General features: G+C 37.8%; 1 protein-coding gene across 2 annotated transcripts in view; it reads left to right on the forward strand.

Moving 5' to 3' along the window:
- CDH13 (cadherin 13) overlaps nt 1-21,564 on the forward strand; it is a 432,460-nt gene that overhangs the window by 391,679 nt on the left and 19,217 nt on the right. For both annotated transcript variants that reach the window (XM_031615494.2, XM_031615493.2), the window contains exon 11: nt 12,453-12,595. In XM_031615494.2, coding sequence (XP_031471354.1) covers nt 12,453-12,595 — 143 coding nt within the window. The remainder of the gene's footprint in view (nt 1-12,452; nt 12,596-21,564) is intronic.

The raw sequence follows: 21,564 nt of genomic DNA on the forward strand, positions 1-21,564 counted from the left end.
TTCTTCCTTGCTAGAAGCTTTCACTCTATCTCTGCTGACCTTGCCTGGACAGACTAGGCAGGCATTTCCCTTTGAGGCATCTCTTTCACAACTTTAACTAATGTTTTCTGCTGATTCCAAGGTTGCGGTTTGTTAGTCTGCACTTATTTTCTTAGAAAAGGTCTCTCTTGTTAATTTTTTTTTTTTTTTTTTTGCTTTTTCTGGCTATGGTCCAGATATTTGTAGTGGAATACATTCCATAGAGCTACTGCGTTTTCAAGGTCTCTGTGACTTCTAAGCAACTGTTCACTCAGCAGTGTTTGCAGTCTTTTTCAACTCAGAAACAACTCATAAGATTCAGTCATTTTTCTTTATTTGGAATTGAATTACTTTGGCTAAAACCTACTCCCTCACTTTCCTGACTTCATTTTTTTTAAAAAAACTTTTTTTTCCCTTTATTTTTCCCAGGTTTCTTAAAAAAAAAAAAAAAAAAATCTATAATTCATAAATACTGGGCAAATTCTTTCCTAGGAAAAGTTCCAAGCATCATCTTAGCACTTTGATGATCATAATTTAGTCTTCTGCTAGAGGTGGTTATCTTCCTTATTAGCCAGCATGATAAAAATTGATAAAAACGTCTCACATATTTTTCTCTTACAAATTCCTACGTAGGATCCCTCACAAAATCAGTGGGAGTGTTTCACTGTTAATTCATATGAAATTCATAGTTCTGGCATTGTAGCACTGAAGAAGTAAAAATGACCGCGTCGTAAAGGATGAGAGGAAGGTCACACAGATAACAATTCTGAGTGCCTTGAGGCTGCCAGAAGCCATAGTCTCAGTGATCCCATGTGCCTGTGTCCTGAAAGTGTTCAGATTTAGGCACTGTTCATTGCGCTTGTGTCATTTTTGAACATTCTCTGATTCTTCACTTCCCAATGAGCAGCTGTAATTAACAGAATGAAGTTCATGCTTAGTATCAAAGGAAGCCATCCTAAGTATGGCTTGCTTCTCTGGCAAAAGGGAAAATGACCTGTGACAAACTGAATTTTCAACTATTTTCAAATTGGCAAGGAGTTATTCCCCACCTCTGGTATAGCCTAGTCCCAGTCTCTTCTCAGTTTATACTAGAGAGTAATTCTTTGCCATGTTCTGATGAGAAAAAGGGAACAAGAAGGCAACAAAAGAGGCAAGTGAACATGAAAGAAATATGACACAGTGCTCAGAGAACCCTGATACACCAACATCTGCTGTGAATGGCATCGATACTGTGAAGGCCTAAGATTGGCACAGGACATAAACTGTGCTAAAATGATTATTCAGCATATTCATTAATTCGTTATGCTTTCCTTTTGGAAATTAATTTGCAGAAACGTTAATTCCTTTCCTTCCTTACGAGACAGTCCCAAAGTTAATAGATGTTAATGGGGCAGGAGTGGATCTTGCAAACAGTTTTTTGCATTCCATGATTATAAACCCAGACTCATTGCTCCCCTGCCTCCATAGGGAGTGCTTCACAACTCTGGGAAGATTTTGCTGGGGCAGAAGTGAGGTTTTGTGGCAGCTGGTCAAAGTAATCCAGTGCTGGAAGCAGCCTGGTTCCTGGCTGTAGGATCCGCAGTGCAACAGCAGTTGCATTGATCCAGAGAGACTAATGCTTCACAGTGGTGAGCCAATTCTCACCTCTTCTGTTTGTCCCTTAGAAAAACATCTCCTGCTGAAACTGCAGAAATGTGCTGCTTCGTGGCTGTGTTAACAGTGGTATTTCTGTAGTGAATCTGCTGGGCTGTTACAATTTTTTTTCTATGTTTGGGAGCTAACCAGACCCCAGCTTGAAAGAGAAAGCAGCAAAAGGATTTGCAGTGGGAGAAGCTGCTTATGCTGGAAGCGCAGTTGCAAAGAATTGGCACGTAGAGAAACTTGATGGAGTTTTACTGCCAAAACCTCCTCTAGATACTTGATAACAGAAACTCCGGCTCATCTCACTTTGATTAGCTTCTGAGGCACAATTGCTACAATGAACAAACTGACTGATTTGCACGTGTCGACAATTATTCTAACAGTAACAACCTGATTATACTAGGTGTGTTAGTCCCAGATACGGTGTGTTATTCCCTAGCTTTAGGAATAATTCAGATAGTTATAGCCTCTGGGTTCATTTAACCAGAGCCCTAATCACTTCTGATTAAAAAATACATAAATGTGTTTGGTCTTTTTGTTGTTGTTACACCTCAGCTTCTAGGATTTTATTTTTTTTTGCCCTGCAGGAAAGAAAAGCTGAAAATTACTTCTTGGTACAGAGAAACATTTGGAGGACTGTACAATGAAAACAACAAAAATGTTTTTCCTTTTCATAATGGTTTATTTAACTATCTCATTATTACAAGTTTAGTATTCTCATTTGATTAATTGCTGTAGATTCTGGTGGTTATTATTATTATTCTTCTATTTGCAATAGCACTCCAGTTACTTTCTTGACGTTTACCGAGGGTTCTGTGCCTATTCCTTCTGCACACAAATAACTAATTAGTCAACCATTTTCTGATCTGATATTTCTCAGTGGCAGGGGACTAGAAACTGAATTTCATCTAATTTTTCATTTTGTTTTGATCATATCGTTGTAGATGGATAATTGTGATGAAAGCCAAGCTGCTGTACCGCCGCGTGGCGTGCAAAATAAAGTTGGGACGATGAATATTTTTGCTCTGATGATGAAATGGGGTGCATAATTTTAAAAGAGCCCTGCAGATGAAGGTAGAAGACATTACTCTCTGTAGTGTGGCGCAGCCCCACAAACTCTTTCTCAGTGCTAACACTGATGAGATGAGAGCCCAGCCTGAAGAGTGTGTGAACGCTGTCAGAGCAAAGCAGCTCGTTGCCTTGTAAGCGAGGTGCAGAATGGACCTGATTTCCACTGTGCCCCCTCCGACTCAGTGAGTAGCAGGAGGCAATATTGGGTATATATTGATCTGTCTTCAGCAGTAGGGATGAGCAGCTGAAGCTGTCTCATTTTGACCTTCTATGCTAAATCCCGCATGCTGCAATTTGTCAGTATTGGCAATACTTCATTTTTATTTCGACGAGACAAAAAAACATTTGTGTGTGAGGTATGCTCCTTAATTCTCTCTGTGGGGTCTGCACGTGGCTCTGAGTGAAGCCAGGAGAAAATTGCACAAACAGAGATATCTCAGCAAATAATCCCCTCCCACCCATAGAAAGCAATATTTATGTTGCAGCCCAATTAACCTCAGGATTGAAGTAAGCAATTTCTTGTGGTTTTGTTTTGCTTCCTTGGGTTTAGTTTGGTTTTGTTTTTAAGGAAAATCATTTCCACCAAGATTTTGTTGTAAGAAGAAAATACACCTCTGTGTGTTGTGTTTTGTTATTTCTAATGGGAATATGCATATATATAAAATTTTAAAGTGGAATTTTACTTTTTAAAGCTGAAAATAGAAGAGTACAGGCATGTTACTGTAGACCAAGTGATGCCTGAAGTTTCCACTTTGCACTTTTTGTCTGCCTTTTTAGATACTTTATAACAGAAAAAGGTACGTTTTTAATCCTAAAGATCTGGGGGGAAGAAAACGCCAAACAGCTTAAATATTTCTGAGAAATTATTTTAACACTTCCAGCAGAATTTTCTATCACTTATTGACGTGGTTCGGGCAGATACCCATCTGGAACAGAGAGAAGTCATCCTCCTGAGCACTGGGCAGACTGGTTTTTGCCATGAATTTCTGTATATTATTCATAAACTGAAAGGGAGGCTGACAGAAGGCTCAGACAGGAGCTTGTTCTGGAGAATATTCTGTTTCTGTAATGCATGGAGCTGTAGGACAAATTGCTGAGCTTCTCCAGTGCTGTGCTCAGCCCCGTGGTACCACAGTGTTCTTTAGGACAAGATGAAATGTTTTTTTTTCTTGAGACTGAATCAACAGAAAGCTGATATTAACAAGTTTCTGGCCAAAACCATGAATGTGTATAAACCTTAAGCCTTAGAAGCAATGTATATCAGTCCTGAGCAGCAGTGCTGCATTTTGTAGTGTCTGTATCCTGTCTACTCTACATCCTAGCAGATACGCTTGTACTTGGGGAGGGGATTATTGCTTTATTTCATGTGCCAGGTTGGCATTTGAGCCAGAGAAGTATGTGCCTATTCAGATAGAGTTAGAATAAAGTATGTGGATGTGTAAGTTTGGACAGAACCTCCTAGAAATTCAAGAGTCACTGTGGCATCATTTGGGAAAGGGCTGCAGCAGTGAATTACTACTGCACCGCCCAGCCCGAGAGCTGAGCTATGCACCAGTGCAGAGCTAATGAATTCACCCTGGGATACGTCCAGTTTATCACAGAGAAACATGAATTTGGGGACCAGAAATGCACAGAGTGACTTGTGGCACAACATTGATGGGGACTTTATTTTTTAAAATTGTACTCTTAAGTTGACATTTCCAGCCTGTAAAAATACAGACAGTCTGCAAGCGCATAAATCTGTTCCATGGAGCTGAAAAATGGCTATTGCATAAATCCTCTATCAGCAGTAAGTTTAAAAATGCATTTGACCTAATACCTTGCTTAACAGTGTTGCCAGAAAATTTGATTTACTACAGGTTTTTTTAATTGTTTTTTTTTTTGTTGTTGTTGTTGTTAATGATGTATTTATTCTTATTAATAATAGAATATTTCAGTTAAATTTGCTTCTTGTATTTTAACATTTTTAATTTAAAATAGTCTACCTGAAGTAATTTGAGTACGCCTGAATTTCTGCAGGAGAGCACTGCAGGAGATATTTCACAGCCCTTCTGCTCATTTAGCATAAAGCCATACTTGTAGTAGCAGCATTTTAAACTAAATTTGAAGCCACACGTTTTGTATGACCATATATTTAATGGGAAAAGGTGGTTAATTATGCTTAGTTCAACATTTGCAGTGTACAAGTCAAATACGGGGAATGGAAAGTACAGACATAACAGGTCAGATTTTTTGTTTGTTTGTTTTCATTGGCATTGTCTTCCGGAGATCGTTGGGCATTTCTTAGCTCTGTCTTAATAGAGGATGCTTACAAGGGATATACGTATGTTAAGGTTTTGCCCAAAGGCAGGAAGGGTTAGGAGTCAAAATGGGCTTTAAAAACTGTGGGTGATGGCTTTGTGAAATGACAAAGTTTGACACACACAAGAGATTTTCTGAAAGCTTTGAGGTCCAGCAGTCAACGTGTATGGCTCTGAAAGATCTGAAAGAGATCTTTAATGGGATACCATCACTTGTTTCTCTCATAACATGTATGTCTGTAGGTTTTGTGATGATTAAATGCTTAGATTTTGCCTCAGTAACATTCTTTGATGGAATACTTATGCTTCTGTTTTCCCCACTGTATTAAATCCCACGGCTGCTTTTTAGTCATTTAAGGTCATGTCCCCAGTACAGTGGACAGACATTTGTGCTAGCTTTAAGCTAGTGCTAGTCATGATCTGTCATGGAGAGTGCTGTGCTTAATGCAGGATTTTTTTTCCTGTTCACTCGTATTACATGGATGAAAAGGAAAATGCTACAGTTGAACTAATTCATCTTGCTGACTCTGTAAGGCTGCAGGTGTTGCTGTATCAACTTATGGGTGTCTTATTCATTGGGTAACAAATGAATGGCTATGTTCCAATAGGGATCTCCATCGGCTGTCACATGGATTTACCATCACCAGTTCCCATACACCACCTGGCCATTATTCTGGTCCCTCATATGTATACCTGAAATGTCTAGCAGCCAGCTGTCCTGTGGACAAACCACAGACCTCTTGCAAATGGCACATGGAGCTATTAATATGTCATATATGCATATTGGTATATAATATAATGTATCACATATTGATATTATATATCATTATGTCTATAAGCAGATTGATATGCCCATTGCATCCCCTTGGGAAGCACAAGAGCCACAACTCAGATACAGAATGGTTGTGATGAAAGCAACAAAGAATATGGGGATTAGAAAGTGCCAGGGTAGCACTGTGTATCATTTGCTAACAGCAGTGCAGCTTGTCTATGTACAGAAAACAGTACTGATTAATTTTTGCCCCTATCTTTCTTAGCATGTAGCCATTTACCTGCTGACACGCTTTTGTTATTTCAGGCAGTTTTATTTGAATTGCTAATAAATTAGAAAAAAAAAACTTAGCTTTGAATTATTACTCAGATACGCTGCATAACAGAACACCCAAAGCAACAGCAGAGTTACACTGAAATTCTTGTGATCTTGTCCCCACAGCAGTAACGATATAGTTCTGAAAATACTGCCATGCCAGCAGCATGCACTCATTTAAAAGGAGCTGGGAACCAAGGCACGGAATTGTTGGGACAGACGAGTGCCAGCTGCACTGAGGCTGTATGGTTGGCATTGGCTCTTTGTTGACTGCAGAGCATTGCTGACCGTTCTGAGAGCTGCTAACCTGTGTGATGCTCACATGCAGGCTCAGACCCAGGCATTTACAAATTGAACAGCATACTGCTCACCTCTGGGTTTAGCTCACACAGAAAGATGTGTCATATGGATCTCAGCAGAAAATGTAGAACTTCTCAAGAGTTATAAAGAAAGAAATATGTTCTCATCCATTTCTTAATACTTCAGAGGGTTCAGGACCTTTTGATATCCAAATAGGAAGGCATGTGTGGAAGTGATATTGAAAGGAGGCATGAAAAGCCTGCTGAATAATTGAGTTCCTTCATAAATGCTTACTAGTAGTCTTCTTCAAGCGTGATAAGGTAAATAAGTCCTGCTGGTGATTGATTTAATTGCCAGAATTTTTGTTAATGTGATGATTGCAGTTATGCCCAGTAATGCCTCCTTGCTACTGTTAGGGCATGCTGTGTCTTCTGCTGCCATAATTAGTGCAGGCAAAAGGTGCTGGTGGCACACTGGAAAAGATGTTACATGGTGGGAAGGTAGTCTTGGTTTTTCAGGTGGAGTTGATATGAGATCCGTGTTGGCTTGATTTAAAGATTAAATAATGTCTGTGTTTGGAGGATTTTTTATTCAGAGACGAAATGAAGGTCTCATGCTGAGCTCTTAAGCACAGAAAACATGAAGTTACCTGCCCCACTGATCATTTTACTTGAGGAGGTCATGAATTGCTCATGGAAAAAGTTCAGAGGCTGCCATGATAGACTGTAGTCCCAGCAGGAGCAAAACAGATACGGTAACTTCAACATGCCATCTAATTGTAGGTGAAATGCTACGGATTGAGAAATGTGAATAATGTGAATGCCTTCCATTTAAAACAGAAATGTGTGTTTACACCTCTTAGGGGAAATGTTGGGTATATTCAACCCTGATATATTTTCCTTATGTCAGTAGGGCCAGAATCCATAAAAGCTGTGAATATGAATGTATGAATAAGCTTTGTTACATTTCTGATACTGACTACTTCCAGTCAGATTGAACAGATTGAAATGCTATGAAAATGGTTGCTATCAATATTTTGACACTTTCAGTTTCACCCAGGACCAGTAAGCATCACATGCTCACACTGACACATGCACATAGAAGAGAGAATTTTGAATCATCTGGCTTTATCTCTATTTTAAACGTGGTTAAAAAAAAAGGAGTTAAGCAACTGTACAATTTGAAAATGACAGTAATGATTTTTCTCCATGTTAAGAAAGCTATTTAAATTATTCTTTTCTATTCTGCCTATCTCAGTACTTTTGATGTCCATTGTTGCCTTATGTTCTCAGCCCTTTAGCAATCATTTAGTAATTTTATCCTTTTAAAAGCTTCTCAAGGCAGAAATACAACCTTACCATTTAAAAACTTGGTGTTGTGGTTTAACCTGGCAGGTGGCTGAATGCCACACAGTCGTCTGCTCACTCGCTCCCTTCCCACTGTGACAGAAGAAGAGAACTAGGAAAAAAACAAAGTAGGACTTGTAGGTTGAGATAAAAATATTTACACTAAGATAGAAAAAAAAGGTAATAGTCATATATTCATATATACTAGTGTATATAACAAGTGATGTGGAAGCAATTGCTCACCATCCACTGACCAGTGTCCAGCTAGTCCCTGAAGAGGGCGAGATGAACTCACACTCCTTTCAAAACTCTTTCTACATGATGTCTTATGCCTTGCTCACTAGTTAGCTATTGTTCATCTTGCTGCCTGTGGCCTGCAGTTTAGATTCTAGCTGCAAAGTCAGATACTTCATTGGATCAATAGCACTGAACCACTCCTGCTGCATCCTGTTGGTCAAACAATCTCTGTGCAAGGTGAGCTGAGCAGTGCCCAGCTGTATAAAGCTGAAGAGCTGCCACCCTTCCCAGCCTGTCCAGCTTGCTCACCTTAACTCCTGTCAGTGCCACAAAGCAAGCTGGCACAGATGGGTCATTCAGTACAGATTTGGCACCGCTCTTTCCTGCTGTGGTGATACTCAATACGTTCAAAATGCCTCATTTTGCCTTGCTTCTCTTTCTGTTATAGCATAAGAGCCAAGACCCTTTGACTCCACATGGGAAAATTCTGGCAACTACCAAGCTCTGGCAGTCCTTGCAAAGAGCAGCATCTAGATGCCTGGCTGCTCTCCTTTGACCCCCTGGGCTATTTGATTGTTGGCTGTGAAACTGTTGTTGTGGGTAATGCAAGGTTGTGGTTCTGATAAGATTTCCATGCCTGTATTATTACCTCTATTCTGTGTAATAGTCTTCTGTGCTAATCAAGCTGCCAGCCACAGCCACCAAGCTGCTAGCCACTCTAGGAGGCATCCTCTGAATTATTTACCTACATTACAAGAAGGAAAAGATGACATTTATGCATTTAAAATTATTTCCATATATTTGCTATTTTATTGTAGTTCTGCATCAAATAGTCAAAGGGCATAGATTGATTTGTATTCCCTTCTGCATCTATAGCCTCTCTGCATCTGTTCATAATTCTATAGCTAAGGTATATACTTTCCAACTGATGTTTTCCAGGGAATTGTTTCTTCTGCTTCTTTTGCAATACATGCCTTGCAGATAATGCCAGGGCAATGAACCTTGTGCAGGCAGATAGCAACCATACAGGCTAAACCCACTTGCCCATGCTCACGTGTTCACATAACCCTCAGAGACTATAACCTGTTGACATGGTTTAAATTAAACACAAGAAAACAAACTCCACAAGGCAGTACTAAATTTCACTAGTGCAACATAGAATAATTTTAAAATAAGCAGTAATTGGCATTCCAGAGAACACAGGTTTGTATACATCCATACAGACATATCAACATGATTGTGATTTTCAAACATGTTTAACCACCTAAGCATGGTCTGATTTTCAAGACTGCCACATATCAGCAGATCCCATTGGAGTCAAACATCAGAAGTTCTGTATTCTATATTTCTATTTTTATAGAGCTTTTCTTAATGAGTTTATTCTAAATCTTTTGCTAGCAGAGTCCTAAAAAGAAAAAAAAGAGAAAAAGAAAAAACAAATGAACCAGAACAATAATCTTAGCTGTACTGCAGTGTATATTCACAATAAGTAAAAAAAGTGGGAAAGACAAAGTACTACTTTTACAATATCCTGTGCCAAATCACAGGTTATACAATTCAGTTTTTTATTTGCACAGCCATCAGTGCTTTGTAGAGCAATCAGGGAAGATAATACAATCCATTTTAAATTCTCATTACTTTAAAAGTGTTGAATCTTCTTAAATTGTTTCAGGGTTAATTGAGAATTTGCAGTTTTACAATGGAGTGTGAATTGTTTAGGTTGCCCTGGTTTCATATGTTTGTGCCTATCTTTGTTGCAAAGTCATAAAAACAACAATAAAAAAAAAAAAGTGAAATGAAAGGATCTGCGTTGCTACCATTCTAGCAACTTGTTTTTACAGGAGATAAAGTTCAGCTATTGATTAGTGTTCAAATGGTTAGGTGGAGGGACATGCTGTGTTGATGGAATGTCTCACTTCGTGTTAGCAGTCGCCTTTGCTTCCTCTCCATGTATTACCTGAGGGATAGTTTCTGCTCCTGGGGAAGGAAGCCAATGGTTTAGAAACTCTCAGTGACTTCTGTTGGACCATCAGCAAGCCATATGTTTTGAGAGTCTTAGTGAAGAACAGCATTCACATAGGCAGTGTCTATTAGCACCTCGTTCTTTAGAAATGAGAATATCCTACTGATCTTTGGAGTCAACCTATAGATCAGTTTATTTAAATGGTCCTGTGAGCCACATGGCAAATCCGTAAGGATTCTGGAGCTGTGCGTGTTCTAGAATGAAATTCAAGTATTTCTCTGCTTTCATCTAACCCATTTATAATGGATACCTGATATGTGGCCTGGGAAAAGATGCTTCTGTCCTGTTTCTCAGGCATAAGTAAGTGTACCTGTGCTGCCTAGCTCATGAATGAGGAATCTAGTATGCCCAGAACTTGAACCTTTTTAAGCAATCAATTTTATTCTTGCTGAAGATTATGGTGTCCATGCCCCCAAATTACTGTCTTTGCTTAATGACGTCTTCCTATGGGATTATTTCAAATTTTGAGTTGTTGCTGGATGAAGGATGGGAGGGGAACCATTCTTCATTTCATTAAAACAACTTTTGGACAGTGACAAAGCAGAAGTTTTATAGGCCTGAGACAAAAACTGGGGCTTCAGAAGCAGCTGGACAGGACAGCTAACATTGCCCCTTCATTGTCAGGGATGATAATAGACGTGCCTTAGTTTGTTAGAGGGATCTAGCAACTGACTGTCACTTATATTTCCTCTTCCCAGAGGAGAAAGAGACCAAAGCAAGCCTCTGAAGTAGGAATTGAATGAGACCACATCTCTGGTTGGCCTGCAATTTTGCTTTCCTCTTCTAACAAATACCATTTTCTTTCTTTTTACATACCTTATTTTTTCCTAACAATCTGTTATGTTTGTTTCCTTGCTTAGGAAGTAGTTGCACTGATAAATAACGAGTGTTTTTCACACTATTATCACACAGAACACCTTTCACATGAGCACCCTCACAAGGCACCGGCTTCACACAAGCTCTTTAAACAACAACAGGTTTCATGTCAATTATTTGTCATTTAAAATGTCTACAGAAGTTTTTATGGCTGTTCAGGACCTATAGCATTCACTACCAAAAAAAAAAAGATAAACAGGTTGTTATAGTGTTGATTATTTATCTGAGTTTTTGTCTAAAATATTTAAAATTTCATTGGAGAGGGAATTACTGCCGGTTAATTTAGCTCTGTATTATTACCTTGCTTAATATATTTAAGTGAGTATAAAATCAGGCCTTAATAATGAACATTCTTATGTTTATTACTTCAGTTAAAGCAGGTAGTTCTTAGTGTAGAAAGTCCACAAACTCTCTAAATATTTCCAGAATCAGGACCTAAACATTTGTTCTGATTAATACAAAGAAAGCACAGTAGCAAATTATGTACTACAGAATTTTGGCAGACAGCATTTTCAAATTCAAATTTCTTCAACATGGGCATGGTGGAATTGTTCCAAGATTCTGAACATTTGTATGGGAACTGTTGAGTCCCAGCTCCCTGAAGCACTGATTGAGCACCTGGGCAAAGAACCCAGTCAGCCCTGGGAGCACAGGTGAAGGCAATTCACCTCTGGCTGCACCTCTCTTAGACCTCATTTAAAGGCTGACTGCCCACGAGGAAGGATCTCTTTCTTGAGATCCCTCCTTAGTGAAGCTTTCCACTGTGAACCTGGAATCTTCTGATGCGGGTGAGCAAACTTCTTAGATTCTCTTACAGCATCTTTCGTGCTGGTCCTTTTATCATCACGCCTTTGTTGTAACGCCTTTCCCATCATATCGATCTGTCCATTTGCTACAACACTTATATCAAATTATTGGAAGCAAAAAGCAATGGATCAAAAACTGCAGAACAAATGCGTGCAAACTGAGCGTCTGCATACAACCAGCTCCCAAGTCAGGCCTAATGAATCAAAACTCTCTTTTTGATATCATACCTCAGAGTTTATTGCATCTCCAGACCTATCCTAAATAATTAATTGTGAGGGGAAAAAAAAAAAGAAAAATACTTGGAAAAGCAATAAAAGTAAATAAATCCTAGTCCAAGCAGAATTTTGAGTCTAGAAGAAGAATGTGAGAGGATTTATTTAGTCCGTAAATACCACTGCCGCTGCAGAGGCCAGCTGAAAGCATTCGGATTCTTTAGCTGTATAACACTCCAAAGACTGTATGTAGGAAGCAGATCCTATATAATGTTTCAGATATTGATTTCTCTGTCAAGCTCTGGGGCTTCCGTATCCAAAGTATTGGCTCAAATCTGTGTTTCTTTGTCAAATGAACCTAACAATAATGCTCCATCTCAAAGGCACCAAGTTTAAGTTGTTGGGTTTTTTTATTGTCTTAAGCGAACCACCCCATAGAAGCCTATGATTGAAAAGACATGTTCTTTTGTAGCAATGTAGTTGTTTCATTTTTAAATATACAAATTGATAATGGTTATTTTCTTTTTTACTTAGGTATTCGGTTTACAAGGATCCAGCAAGCTGGCTAGAGATCAATCCCACCAATGGTACCGTTGCCACCACTGCTATCCTGGATCGGGAATCTCCTTATGTTCAGGATAACAAATACACTGCTCTCTTCTTGGCAATAGACAGTGGTGAGTAACTGTTATGGATTACATTCACTAAATATATAACTAATTGTTTTGCTGTTTGAAAGCTCCTCTTGAGAAAGGCACACGTGCATATGATTAAACACTTTGTTAGCTGGCCATCTGAAGGTATAAGAGACCACTGCAATAACAAAGAAAAAACATGAAATTCAGAACAGCTTTGATTTAAGGTTACATCTCAGATATTTACTCCTATGTTGAGATCTCAATAAGAGATGCAAATAGCATGAATATTCTTGGAAAGTAATAAATCGTCCTTATCAGAGTTAATTTCTTCATAATATTTGAGCAGTTAGTAAGCCTAAGGCACCTTAATTCCAATAACAACTTGTCCCAGATATGCTGAATTCTATTCTATTCAATGCAGTGACAATGGCAATAAAAACGTAAGTAAAAACCCTTGTTAAAGTGCAATATTTTTTAAATATTATGAGGATTAAAGTTCCTTCTGTCAAATATAATCAGAATTAAACTATCTAGTGAAAATTCAGTAAGCGACTTCTGTAGCATGAAGAAAAGAGAAAATCCTGAACATTTCTGCAAATCTCCAGAGCTAACGGCACCAAATAAACAACAGATTTGTCTGTAATAGAACAGCTAATATGGTAACGTTTTCTCACAGCTGCAGCTGGTTTAGTCCTGGTGATGAATTGCAAAATGTTCTTGTTAGGAGAGTAATTCTATATTTTTGTAACCACATGACTCAGGGAACATTTGCAGGGCTGACAGGGGGAGAAGAAAAAGGAAAAAAAAAAAAAAATCTCCTTAAATATAAAAGATAAAAATTCTGCTGACACAATGATTTCCTTATCATTCATAAGCATAATTTTTCTAGGGAAATTTCCATAGCAAAATGTAGCACTAAGCTTATTTCTGTTTTTAACTTGCTATCAAATAAAGAAGTTTTAAATGCATCTTCACACCAGGAAAAATTGTGTTAGGATGAAAGCAACATTCCAGGATAACATTACTGAGGGATTATCAAAAGAACCAAGTTTCACATGTTTCAAAGGTGAAGTCAAACGCCCTCGACAAGAAGAGGTGGAACATTCAACTATAAAATGTTGATTACTTCTTACTGTGAGAATCAGTCTGTAGGAAGATGGATTTTTCTTACTTTTGGGGTAGATGTTTATCTTACTCTCAGCACAGTAACACTCATTATTCAGCCATTCTAAAGCATGAGCCTTACTGCTCAGTGAACCCTCTTCGTTCCCAGAACTTTTTTCCATGCTGGAAAAACAAGGGGAGGAAGAGGTGTGTAAAAGATGCTCTACACAGCAGAGCAAGAGAGGACTTGGTAACATGGGTTGGACGCAAAGTAATTGTGTTCAGCTGACATACTGAGTCAGCATCTAATTCTAGCAGCTGTTACATTTATTTCTAATTTAGTAGTCCTGTTAGCATGGAGCTAATCTACTCCAACATTATTGACTTATTTAATGAAGTAATTAGAAACCACATGTGTGCATTTATTACTGGCATGCTAAGGTGCCAATAATGGTCATTCAAACATGATGTTTACTGTGCTGTGTGTCTGTGAGCTGTGTGCTGATTTTTTTTTTTTTAATGGTATTTACGATGTGGCAAGATTCTAAAATGAAATAAAAATTTGGACATCAGTCCTTGCAAAAGGACCTTAGTCCAACATTAAAAGAACAAATTATTTTCTGCTAGTATTCATAGCATATAGAATACATTAACTACAGAAGGGATTCTGTTATCCATCATATTCCATCACCGCCTGTTTTTAAAATCACCACACATTGGTATCTTATTTCAGCTGTAGAGGCAGCTGAAGGCAAAACTCATGGTGGTACTTTTTTCTTCCCCTTCCACTGATGTCAGTGGAGAAGCTGTTACTGGACACATGAGGCACTGACTGCTGGCTATTACCCTTCAGGGCAGGGGGCAAGTGGTGGGGTGTTTTTCTGTTTAGGAAAATGTTTGAGATTTCAGCCAGAAGTAAAACCAGGTGATTCACAGTTGGTGATTCTTTAAATAAATTCATCACATCTCTGTCTTTTTTTCAGTAAGTCACAAAAGCTTTCTTTATGTGTAGGACAGTAAACACGAGAGAATTATTAGAAAACGGAGTCATTCAAGTGCAGAAAATAATACAGTTATTTATTATATTCTTTTTGAACTTGATACTGTTATGCAATGAACTGAAGAGAAATTTAGCTAAGTATGAACTATGTTAGATCTGCCCTACACAGTTCCTATACATTCCCAAACATAATTTAAACAATGCGTAAGAGCACATTTGATGGACACAGTATTAATTTTACAGATAATAAAGTTTGACCTTTTATTGAGGGAAATTTCACGGTGAAAAGAACTTTTTGGAATGAATATCCTAATTTGCTCTGTACTTTTGATTTCAGTAAAGGTCAAGGTAGTGTCATTAGAATTTGAAAACTCTTTATTAAAGACTTGTGTGGACACAGAGTCTCTGGTCTATTAAAGAAGAAATTAAATAATGGTAGGAAATATCATGAAGTGGAGTTAACGCACTGAGGTGTCATGAACTGTGTTTAATCTGAGAATGAGTTCATAACAGGACAAAGTCAGGTTTATGTAAACTTGGTTTCATTCAACCTTAGCAGGGGTTATCAGGATTAAGAGAAGTGCCAACAATGGTGACCATTTTATTTCCTTTATTCATCGTTCTAATCACTAAAAACAATGCAATATCATAAGCATAAGGTACAGTTATTGGGAGTGTATGTATAAACCACACACATATAGGCAATAAATCACTTGAGTTTGAGATACCTGCTTGGATCAGACCTTCTGGGTGATTTGCTGTTTAACTATGTTGTACAAATCCCTTTACGTTCTGGCGCATTTGAGATGACTCTCATGAAGCATAATGCCCGTATGTTTTTCTCATAAAGGTTGTCATGCCTAAAAACTCTCTTGGAATTGTCCTTTTTCAACTATATTCTAAGAGTCTGACTCACAATTTAGAGAAAGGAAAAAAAAAAAAAGGAAAAAAATGTTTAAAATTTTAAAATGTCTGGAAAATATGTAACATTAAAAAGCAAGTAATGTTTATCCTCCCTTTTTAAGAGAGAAAAAGGAATAGTAATATGGATCCAAACAGTTTTCTCTGAAGTTAATGAACAGTATTACTGCAGAGGAATTGTATGCCCCAGTTACTGTTCCAATTATATAAATTCTTCAGGTCAGGTAGGCCAGCTGCTGGTGAGAAACGTGGAAATGCCAATATGCAATCTTATTGACTCCTTTAAATACTGATAGCAACTCCAGTTTCCCATGACATCATGGCAGGGTACAGCCTGCACAAAGCCAGGCAGCAGTGCTTTCCCACTGAGACACAAACTGCTGTCCTGCCAATGAACCAGCTTTTCCCCTGCTATTCTCATCACCAGGGATCTACTGAGACAAAAATTGGGAATAAAAGTACTCATGCTACGTTAAACATAGAAGAGGGTAAATGTCATTAAAAATTGTCATCTGTTCCGTATGTTAAAGATGCTCAGTTCAGAGTTCACAATTTAAACTGATACAACTTTAATCACAGCATGCACCATTTCTTACAGCAATAGTCCATGAATGAAAACCACCTTTTCCAAAAGTGTTTTGCTCTCCTTGTGACATCACCATCCCCGAGTTGCTCTGGCCAGTGCAAGGATTTTGCTTCGTGCTGAGGCCAGTTGTTTATGTATAAATTAGGTAGCTGAGTTGCACTGTTTCAATTTCCCTGTTGCACATTGAAAGGAAAATGAGGAGGAGGTGAGTCAGAATCTAATTTTCACTTTTTTCCTTGTTTCCAGGGACTAGCTGAAATACTCTCAAGCATTCATTGTGCAGTTCTTGATACTCCTAATCATTAGAAGGAAAAATTGTCATTCTGTACCATGTGTAATGAACAGAAACAGACAACAGCTAGAAAATAATTGAGTGACAAAGAGATGTGTCACCATTTGCAAATAGAATTTTTCCTTACATGTACCTAACCTGTCTTCTTGCTTCATGATGTACATAATTAAATTACCACAGATTGATTCCGCCTAAAACATGCTATTTTTGAAGAAATCAGGCAATTAGTTTCCATAGCAACCCAATTAAGCCAGTTTTATACTCCTTATCTTAATTGCTGTATTAATTGAGAAGAGAAAATAAACGGAATACTTATCCTTTTCTTGCCATTTGAAATTTCAGCAAAATATGAATTGCACGCAAAATATTGTTTTAATTTGTCATCATGGACTCGTGATTAGGAAAAGAAATTAGAATGCTGAAAACAGTATTTAAGACGGATGGCATATGTCAGTAGCAATTTGATATGCTGAAAGAGCTGTGCTCTTTTGAAATGTAATTACTCAAAAATAGGATCTGCATATTTTATCTGAGTGAATGAATGAAGCACTGCAACTTTTGGAAACTATTTTATATGTTCTGGGAAAAAAAAAAAAATCGATATGTCAATGTGTATTTTTAAAACAGGAAATTTCAACTTCATGGGAAATTTGGGACCTCTTCCGTAGAAAATGTCAGTATGTGGCATTCATAAGGCCAGATTTCAAAGCATGCATTCTCTGAGCAGCACACCCAAATCCCGATATTTTCCTACTCTGTTGGTTCCATTTACTTTTCTTGAACCGTTAATGGAGTTCAGCTGGAACACAAAACATAATGGAACACGGCTGTCTGAATGGCATTGACGCCTGCAGTGCGAGTACCTGCTGCCAGATCACCTCATGTGCACGTACTGTCTGATGAAAAGAACAGTGTATGGAGGTAGAAAAGAAACGGAGGGAGGAGACTCCGAAACTTCAGTGTAGATTTTCATGGCAGTACCATTAGAGAGCACGAAGCATTGTTTCTCACAATCTGTATTTGAAGTGTCATCACTTAAAGAGAGCCGATAAGACAGCCTGACTGCGTCCTGCACAGCCTGGCTTTGGGAATTTCTGAAATACTCCTTTCGTTCTTTGTTCTCCTCCTATCTTGCTCTATGCAGTAGAAGGAAACAGCTTTTCCTTTAGGCAAATGTGAAGCTGAAAGTAGAGAAATTGGTAAAAAATAAATCCACATCCAAGGGGAGATCTTAGGCAGTCCGACATTTTACAGTTAGTTGCATAGGAGTAAAATGAGGGGAATTCTGTAGATGCCATCGCGAATGTTCAGATTGACCTTCATATGATTATGATTCAGATGTGGTTTACAAAAGTTTAAAGTGCTTTATTCATGATGGGGCAGAGGAAATGTAATTGTGCCAGAAATTAGAGAACTCACATTCTCAAAGGCTTTTTTTAGGCTCAAACATGAAGAAAAATTGTTCTTACTGTAACTGATCAAATAGTTCATTTCACCTTCTCATTTTGTGCCTCTGCAACTGTTAGCCCACAGAAAAGTCTCAGCAGGTAAAAGAAGTTGGAATGGAGCTTTGTGGGTTACATAAATGATAGCACAAGTGGATTAAAAACCACTGCTAAACGCTAGACCATAAATATTCTAGTAAAATTGAGAGCAAATGAGTTTCCATTCTGTCAGTCTGAGAAAGAAGTCTATGTGGCAGTGATACCCTACATGTCTGGCAGAGGACAAACTGCTTGCTCGAGGAATTAAATGGCCTTGTAAGTTTTGCATCATGACATAGAAGGACATAGATAACATGTATTAATTTGATGGTGCTGGGAGCTTAATTTAATAAGAAGAATTGAGTGCAGAACTCTTTTTACCATTCATAATGAGCATGTGAAAAGCGACAGTTCATACTTCATTCCTCCTAAAAGCTGTTCTAGCTTCTAGCAGTACTGTGGCTTAAATTTGTGAGCTGATGGATTCTTTAAATTGGTTGAATTTTCTTTGGAAATGCAATTATTTTCTTTTAAGTGTAATAATTGAAATTCATTTTTTTCTTAAACGTTTTTAATTGTAAATTGTACTGCAAAGGCATTTACACATAAATGTTCCTTTGTGGTAGTGACCAAGATACAAAACATCAGTGTTTTAAGTACAGAATATTTCACATCTTTAACTTTTCGTGCCATTGGGTGAACTCTGGCCTAAACTTAAGTGAATGCATGCAGTCGCATACCTTAATGTTTTCAGGTTTGTGTCTGGGGTTTTTCTTGTTAGTTAATTACCACTCCTTTGTTCCTTAGCTGTGCCACTAAACAAATCATATTATTTACAAGTAAATTGACTTTCATCTAATTTAGTCAAAGCTCATTTTCACATTGCACATGGACAAGTTTTTTTGTGTGTGTTTGATAATACTTCCTTCATCCTTGTGCAACTTGTTCTGGTTTAGATCAAGTCAAGTTTGGTGTCATAACAGAGAGAGTTAAACGAGAGAGGTTTTCCTAAATTAAACGAATTCCAATGAGCTAAAAAATATTATTCTCCATTTTTTTAGCTTATAAAATTCTTTAAATCTACAAATAATAAAAAAGAACTATATATATGTGTGTATGTTGGACTTGCCAAAAAAAAAAAAAAAACCTAAACACAGAACTCAGAAAGCTCAAGGCAGGATGGGAAATACTGGTTTAAATTTTTCAGGGGCTTGTGGACTAAAGATTATCCTTCTAAGTATCGGTGTTCAAGTAGTTGTTTTACCTGGATATATTCTCAAGAACATTTAAGGAATACCCATTTCTCATTTCCAGGGATAATCTAAACTCACTGCAATCTCAAATGTCAAAAAATGTTCATTCTCTAAATGTGTTTTGAATGTTTGTAAAACGCAGTTAGGATAATATAATCTATATTTCTTGGTATTTGAAAATTGGATAAGGAAAGCTGCAAGAAGAAGACCAAGTCTTCATGACTTTTTTTCTTCTTTCTGATGCATGTAAACAGCACTTTCCATCTTGAAAATAATCAGCCAATTTAGAGCAATATTTCTCACTTGTTTCTGGGAGTACAGGCTGGCAACTTAGTGCAGATGCATGACCACGTTTATCTACTGCGTGTCCTGCACCAGCAGACTGATGTGGCCCAGATGCTGAGGCAGCAAGTAGTAAATTCCCCAAACAGTGAAACAACTGTATGAAGTCAAAGCGGTCCAAGGAAAGTCTCCATTTTGAGTTGCCATCACGTAAAGCCAACTTTCACATCAGTGATTTGATGCTTTGTAGTTATTAGCATCTTCACTGCCTATTTGAATGTTTCCACAAATCTGTCTCCATGAAATGTGGTGAGACAATTAAACATGACTGTGGACCTTATTAATGCAGTGTGTGATCTTTTATGATGCTAAGTGCAGGAAGACCTGGTAGAAACGCAGGCGTTTACACAGTGCCATAAAATAGGATTCTCTGCAGGCAACCTGCAGTCGCTTCCTGACTTTTCCTTCGGATGGCCCCAAAATGAAGTCCTCGACTTTCACTTTTAGTGGTATTTGGTTTCAGGTATGTCTGCCATGGTAAGAAAGTCACCTTTGTGTGGTGTTAACCAACTCTGTGTTTCTGCTCCCACTTCAAATACATGAAAGTAGTTGGTATTGAAAGGTACGCTGATAAAGAATTTCTTAATTCAGTTTCCAATCAGTATGAATATTGGTTTTAATTCCATGAATCACAGCTTGGCAATATTAGGAATCTGTACACAGCATCACATTTCTGTTTAGAAACTAAAAAGGGGGAACATGAAATGGCTCTGTATGTCCATAAAAATGTTATGCTCAGATTAAATGCATCATCAGCCATTCAACCACAATTGCTTGTTAGACATGCCATTTTGTGCAAGTCTTGATACTTAAGAGAAATGTCATCTTAATCCATGGTCATCATTGTCCATAATTGGTATATTTTAAGAATCTGACTGCCTGATTTGCAGTCTCACTTGAGTAGTTAGATGTCTAAATGCCATCATTGTTCCTATGGGAACTTTCTGGAGCAAAACTGAATTTCAGTTTTCAAATTTCTTGACCAGGTTTTTCTTCAGAGTGCTTATAATTTAAGACATTACTGATAATCCTAATGTGATTCTGTGCAGCTCTTCATTATGATACAAGTACGTAGGATTACAGAAGTGTACCATTTCTTTTGATACTATTTTTTTTTTTAAATGAAGTTGCAGTATGGCCATTTATGCTGTTAGTACTGAAATCCAGTTTAACATTGACATCCTCTGGTAACAGTCTTTTGCATTACAGATTCTAGGTCACAGACAATAGATCCCATCATATCCTATGCTGGTCTCTAACTCTTGAAATAGAACTACTTTTATGTTAGTCAGTTTTTTCTTTGTTGCATCTTAGAGCATCACTAGCTATTGCCTGAGGACTGCTATCAGATTTTTGTGTGGCCTAATGCTAGGAGATGAAGAAATTAACAGTCCCAATGCAGTTCAAATAACTGTAACATGGATTTCCAATTGCATCACAATCTAAGATGAATCTGTACGTTTTTAGTGTTGGCAATCAGATTTTTAGTCCCACAGACGTTAACAAACTTGGAAGCTCTTACATCACCACCTCAAGATTATTCATTAAAGATCTCATTTTTGACCTAGATTATTAAAATTAGGATTCAATAGTGAGTGCTGATTTTCTTCCATTGTGAAATTAGTTATCCTGCAGTCTGTTTTAGCAGCTTTTACATGTGAGTAATGAGTAATGTGATGACATTTCATTCATATGTATGCCATAGTATATCTACAGCTATTCCACTTGTGGAATGCATAGCAGGAGTTTGAAATTTTCTCTGTTCCAAAAGACTCTTAAGTACTTCAAAGTTCCAAGTATTCGTTTTCATCAGGATGACCAGTTCAGTGACAAAATGGGAACCAAGCTCTTCTGAAAAGATATTCCCGAGGGTTACTGGACTGAGCCCTTTGTGTCTTGGTTTACCCATTAATTCTCCTTTCAGCTGCAAAGTTTTACAATGAGAATTAGTTCTATTTCAGGATAGAAATATGCTGAAGAAATCTTTCATTTCAAAACTAGAGCTGTCTAGAGATCATGGGACTTT

The sequence above is a fragment of the Phasianus colchicus genome, chromosome 13, assembly GCF_987193195.1.
Source record: "Phasianus colchicus chromosome 13, bPhaCol1.hap1.1, whole genome shotgun sequence".
Taxonomy (NCBI): Eukaryota; Metazoa; Chordata; class Aves; order Galliformes; family Phasianidae; genus Phasianus; species Phasianus colchicus.